The sequence below is a fragment of the Calidris pugnax genome, unplaced genomic scaffold, assembly GCF_001431845.1.
Source record: "Calidris pugnax isolate Ruff unplaced genomic scaffold, ASM143184v1 scaffold61, whole genome shotgun sequence".
Lineage (NCBI taxonomy): Eukaryota > Metazoa > Chordata > Aves > Charadriiformes > Scolopacidae > Calidris > Calidris pugnax.
The window spans coordinates 326,507-332,984 of NW_015090945.1; the positions used below are offsets into that span (position 1 = coordinate 326,507).

Here is a 6,478-nt window from a genome sequence, read left to right on the forward strand (position 1 = left end):
CACAACACTGGTTAGAGAGAGGAGAGGGGTAAAACACCTATTTCTTTCCCATTATTATAGAACTTTTTCTCCCCCGAGTTACTCAATTTCCCCTTTTCCTTGCCTATTCTCTTATTTGACTTTGCTGCTGTTGCTTTAGAGGCTGCACAGAACACCGAGTGTGAATAAAGTAAATAGACAATAAATATGGGCTTGTAAATTTTGAGAAGATTAAAGACCATATCTATTCTGACTCACTTAAGAACACAGAAGTCAATCAATTCACACCAGCTATAAAACTGGTCTGTCGTACATGTATATTCTGAGCTTCAAATTTGCAAATAAACTAAAATATTCTAAAAGATATTCTAAAAAATTAAGAAAAAATTATATACTGAAAAGAAAAATAATGTATTTCAAACAGAATAATCTAAAATTAAATTTGCTACCACAATGTGCAAAAATGACCTTCCAGGGCCATTGTATATTTGCTCAGTAGCCCACACTTTATCAGTGGAGTCCTACGTAGTTCACAATTCTTATTAATAATTACTAAACAACACCTTTTACACAGACTGCTTTTCCATCATTCAAGGCCCTGTGTTCTCCTACTTACTGCTTCTTCCCTAAATTTCTTTAGATAGCTTTATCAAATGTTCATTCTTCCCCACTGTTAAGTAAACAAGTTGTGATGACAACTTGAATGATAAGCATAGAAAAACCAAATTAATTCTCTTTTACATTTCCAGTATTATAAATGTAACAAAAGACACAAATTAAGATAAAAAGTCAGGCATACTGTACTTCACTGCAGTTTTCTTTTTTATATCTGAAACTGTAAATTTGAGTCTTAAACAAAATAAGACACATTGATTTACTGCATCAGAGAGAAATCAGTCCTAATATAACAAACTCAGCTGCAACCCAAGACACTGCAAACTGTGGCAAAAAAATTGAACTATATTTAAATCTATAAAACGTAGATAACACACACCAGTTCTGCTTCAGGTGGTTAACAAACACTTTAATTACTGAATTATTTTTTTTTGTTCTGTTAAATAAAATAGTTCATAAAATGTGTGTTACCTTCACAGGAAGAATCATCTATGATCAGCTGCATTAATTCTATTTGACCTCCTTCTGCAGCATGATGCAGTGGGGTGGCATTTAATTCATCCACTTTGGTAAGCCCAGAACGATTCTTCTTAATGAAGCTCCGTAGCCTACAGGCACTTCCATCTGAAATCACCTATTTTGGACACAAATATTCTCATTTTCTCATCCTCCCAATAGGCAAGGTGTTAGCAATGCTATAATGTGTTACTGTCAGCACGTTACCACTCAGTAATTCTCTCCCAACTGTTTAGTTTCATACAGAAGTAAACAAATCCCGATCAGATTGAGCCAACAGTGAAATTCACATTGATTTAATTGACTGCAAAATCAGACCCAGATTAGAAACCGTGCAAAAAATAACAAAAATGGAAATTATCTTGAATACATTATTTTGTCTTCTGTAGTGAGCTCAAGAACCTCCCTCCACCATGGAAAATCTCAAACAAGCAAATTAATCACTTACTGTTTTATACTCTCTCCAGCTGTGGCCATGTCAAATGAATTCAACAGAGAGGAAAAATTAATAATCTCCATACATTCCTTTTCTAGACCTTTCTACAGAGGCTGATACTACGCCCTGGGCTTTCAAGTTCAGCTGTTGGGTTTCTGTGACGTTCTTTAAGTCAGAGCAACCCATAGACCCTTTAATTTCAGCAGCATCCTAAGAGCACCCCATGGGCTACTGCCTCCATCTGAAACACCGCAGTATCTTCACAGCTTAATACAATAAAACCTCCTCTGACAGCTCTGACACCTTGATATTTGCCTGGTACTTCACTGTGCACCCAAAGCCCACTCTGGAAACCCTGCTGACTCTTAGTTTAAGACGTTCTCTAAATATTTTTATTAGAGTGTTTCAAAAGCCGTACTTGTTTGTGAAGAAAAGTGACAGAAACAAACATGGCTGCAGTAGAATGGGCAGGAACTGAAAAACAAGTTCTTAAAAAATTAAGAAGGAATATAAAACTATTCAACAAATTTGGAAGGAAAAATAAAAAGGGAAAAATGTGTATCAAAAGTAATGCAAACCTTCCCAAAGATTTGTACGCAAGCAAAGGGTTAAAAAAAAAAAGGAAATCCCCTAAAATCACTGTTCCCTCCTCAGATGCAAAAGAAAAGGAAAACTTTGATATCCATGCAGGTTCAACCATTTTTGCTGTCATTAAGCAGATAGTGAAGAAAAGTGACAGAAACAAACATGGCTGCAGTAGAATGGGCAGGAACTGAAAAACAAGTTCTTAAAAAATTAAGAAGGAATATAAAACTATTCAACAAATTTGGAAGGAAAAATAAAAAGGGAAAAATGTGTATCAAAAGTAATGCAAACCTTCCCAAAGATGTGTACGCAAGCAAAGGGTTAAAAAAAAAGGAAATCCCCTAAAATCACTGTTCCCTCCTCAGATGCAAAAGAAAAGGAAAACTTTGATATCCATGCAGGTTCAACCATTTTTGCTGTCATTAAGCAGATATATATTATGGGGCAGCCCATTCATATGCTTAAGTGCATGTTTAACTCCCTTCTTCTTAATAGTCTCATTGACCTCAGAGAGGTTATTCATGTGAGTAATGTTACAAATGTGTTCAAAAATTTAGAAGACTGCGGCCAAATACAGGGGTAGCATCTGCTCCAAAAGTGCAACTAGAAAAAGCTAAGAGAAAACAGGTGGTATCATTGTGAAAAGGGTATTTAAGGTAACTAAACTGCCATAAAAATAAATCGTCAATTACATACATAAATATTTATACTTTCTATACACAACAAAAAGCTATTCAAGAAAACCATATTATAGAGCCCAGTATCTTCTATTCCTTCTAATATTCTAACTCCATTCTAATTGTAATGATTTTCAAACCTTTCTATTCATTCAAATACATTTTGCCACGCTTTTCATTGGAGTTTTTTGTCAACGTAAGACAAAATGTGGTTGAAATGTGGCATGATGCTAAGACCTATCAACAAAAATAAGATTTTTTTCAGCCGATACTGCAGTGTTTCGTTAACAAAACGGGGAAGAATGGTATCAGTTAGGTGTTCTCAGTGCTTCAGTGGGTTCAAAACAGCAAAGGAGGCTCTTTTAAACAGCGGCAGCTCCTTTGCCCTTCATCCCAACAGCGGTGTAGAGGCAGATCACACACCCGAGTGACAAGCAGCCTTATGCTGAAGAGCTGTGGCTTGGGACTACAGCCAGCGCACAGAAAACAAGTCTGAAAATGATCTTAAGAGGTCTTTACGCCCATCCACATACTTCCTCAAATGTGTTTAGCCTGCTCTGAAGAAGCTCCGAGGTTACCCAAGTCGTCCATCCCATAAGCAACTTCTTCCTTAGCTTCATTACTCTTACCCTTAAAAAAACCCCACAAAACTTCCCTAACTTTTGGTCCAGGTCTCCCTAGTTGCAATATAAAGTACATCACTTCTTGTCCCACTTCTCTCTGGAAAAGGGAAGAGGTTTACAACCTTCCTGGCAGCAATTTTTGCATTCGTAAGTTGCACCGACGGGTTCCCTTTTCCCTTCAGAACAATTCCAGGGCTTCTCAACTTCACTTTCAGGACACTTGTGCTAGATGGTCTACTCATTCCCCTCACAATCTCTGCACCTCCCTCTCAGAGGGGGACTCTTTCTGGGGAGCCATCCCCTGGTGGGGTGGAAGCCCCATGGCCACTGCTTGCCCACCCCACCACCCCACACCCTCCTTCGCCCGCTCTCCTCACAGCACCACAGCCTTCTTGTGCCTTCACACCACCCCGCATCCTCCTTCGCCCGCTCTCCTCAAAGCACCACAACCTTCTTGTGCCTTCACCCTCCATGGCGTGGGTGGTCCCAGCTCTGCCTCCCACCCCTCAGGGCTCTGATTGACCAGAGAAGGGCAAAGCCCCTCCTGGAAGAAGGGGTTTCTGGCACCTAACCAAGGTCAAGGCCACACAGAGCCCCCACCTCACCCTCCACCTTCACCCTCCATGGTGTGGGTGGTCCCAGCTCTGCCTCCCACCCCTCAGGGCTCTGCTTGACCAGCGAAGGGCAAAGCCCCTCCTGGAAGAAGGGGTCTCTGGCACCTAACCAAGGTCAAGTCCCCACAGAGCCCTCACCTTACCCTTCACCTTCACCCCTCCATCTCCCAACTCCCTCACACCAGTCCCAAGTCCCGGGCACCATCTTGTCCCCTCACCCCCGCACCCACCACCCCGTCGGGGGAGGCTCCCCCTCCGTCCAAAGGCGGTCCCCTGGGGACGCGAAACCCCGGTCCCCTCAGGGGAGAGCGGGCCGGCCTTTCCCCGTCGTTATCCCCGTCAGAGCCGGCCGCCCCCCGTCGGGGGAGGCTCCCCCCCGTCCAAAGGCGGTCCCCCGGGCGGTTCTCGGGGGTCGGGACCCCCCGGTCCCCTCAGGGGAGAGCGGGCCGGCCTCCCCCAGTCGTTACCCCCGTCAGAGCCGGCCGCCCCCCGCCGGGGGAAGGCTCCCCCAAGTCCAAAGGCAGGTCCCGGGCGGTCCCCCGGGGCCGGGACCCCCCGGTCCCCTCAGGCCGGTGTCCCCGCAGCCGGCTGGGGAGGTGCCGGGGACAGGCTTCACGGCGGGAGAGAGGGCCAAGCCATCGGCCCCCCGTTGGGGTTTTGGGTGGGCTTTTTTTGCCTTCGAGGAGCTGTGGCAGCAGGGCCGAGAGCGCCGCGCGCGAAAATTAAAATGGATAAATGGTAAAAAAAGGAGCAGCCGAAGTCCGGCTCTTCTGCAGGGGCACCCTGTGAGGAGAGGGGCTGCCCTTCCTGGCCTCCTGAGTCGTTAAACATCCTTTAACACCGTCTTCCCCCCATTGATTTCTCAGCTTTTACTCCCTAGTGGCAAAATTTTCCCGTTTTCACCGGCAAATTTGGAGCGGGGCGGGAAAGCGACGGGGAGAGCACCGAAAGGAGCAGCCCAAGGTGTTTCAAGGGGTTAATTACTAAGAGCGACTTACAACTGAGTCATTCTCCCTGCGTGTTTTTAAGGGAGACGGTGTGTAACCGGGAGAGCTAACAGTTTACTTAAGGCGATAAGAGCAGCCCTACCAAAGGTCGGGTAGCGGCCGGGGCGGACGCTTAGGAAAGGCATTAGGAGCCATCTGGGGTGACTTTTTGCCAGTGTGTTCATGGTTTTATGGCAGCCTGGCAGCTTCAGGGCTGCCAGGACCCAGTGTCGCACCCAGTCCAGCCTGTTTAATAGCCCTCGACTGGCAATTCTCCATTCCTTCCCTCATGCCCTCTTCCGAACCTTGTTTTTTTATACCGTCCGTGCCACAGCATCCTGTGGCACTAAGTGCCATAACTTCATTACGTGTTTGTGAACCATGCTTTCTTTGACCGCTAGCCTCACTCAGTGCTCCCTAGGGTTTTTATTTTGAGAAATGGAGAGTTGTTGCCCATTTTCTTTATCCCTGTTAGTGCTCATAATTTCACAAAGTTCTTCCAGCGCTTTGCTCGCTGATGGGGCTTGATTCATATGGTTTTCCTTCCTAGGGATGCCATTTTGTACCTCTGAACGTCCTCATCCTGCTACTCTGCATCTTTGCCGTGTTCCTTTTGAAATGGGATGGCAGGACCTACATGCTGAAGTCAAGCTATATTCAAACAATAGTACTAATTGTCTCTTTAAATTTTTCTTCATCCCTCTCCTAAATGCTCACAAAGGGATTTGCTTTTATTGGATACCACTGAGCTAATTTTCCTGAGAATTTTGGCGGCTCCACCACAATCCCTTTGCCGAGTGGTGACAGTTTAAATAAATAGCCCTCATGTGCTACAGTCATTCGTATGAGAGTAGTTAAGGTTCTGTTTCCTCTGTGTACCCACCTCACATTTACCAACACTGAATTTCATCTGACATTTCGTTACTGTATCACCAAATCTTGCTGGACCTCCCACAATCATCTGCATTTTTGATCATTCTGAAAAACTTAATAGTGCCTTCCAGATCACCAGATTGTCTTTGCATCATTGACCACAAACACATGTGCCCAAGTGGCCAAGAAGGCAGTTGTATCCTGGCCCATACCAGGAACAGTGTGGCCAACAGGACTGGAATAGTGATCGTCCCCCTGTCCTGGGCACTGGTGAGGCCCCACCTCGAGGGCTGTGTCCAGTTTTGGGTCCCTCACACCAAGAAAGACATTGAGGGGCTGGAGTGGTCCAGAGAAGGGCAACGGAGCTGGTGAGGGGTCTGGAGCACAAGTCTTGTGAGGAGCGGCTGAGGGAGCTGGGGGTGTTCAGCCTGGAGAAAAGGAGGCTGAGGGGAGACCTTCTGGCTCTCTCCAACTCCCTGAAAGGAGGGTGTAGCCAGGGGGGGTCGGTCTCTTCTCCCAAGGAACAGGCCATGGGACAAGAGGAAACGGCCTCAAGTTGCACCAGGGGAGGTTC

At 45.6% G+C, this 6,478-nt stretch overlaps 1 protein-coding gene across 1 annotated transcript in view; it reads right to left on the reverse strand.

Annotated features, from left to right (window-relative positions):
• Positions 1-6,478, reverse strand: part of TRPA1 (transient receptor potential cation channel, subfamily A, member 1) — a 45,079-nt gene that overhangs the window by 34,711 nt on the left and 3,890 nt on the right. The window contains exon 2 of the mRNA XM_014951900.1: positions 1,066-1,228. Within this exon, the coding sequence (XP_014807386.1) occupies positions 1,066-1,228 (163 nt within the window). The remainder of the gene's footprint in view (positions 1-1,065; positions 1,229-6,478) is intronic.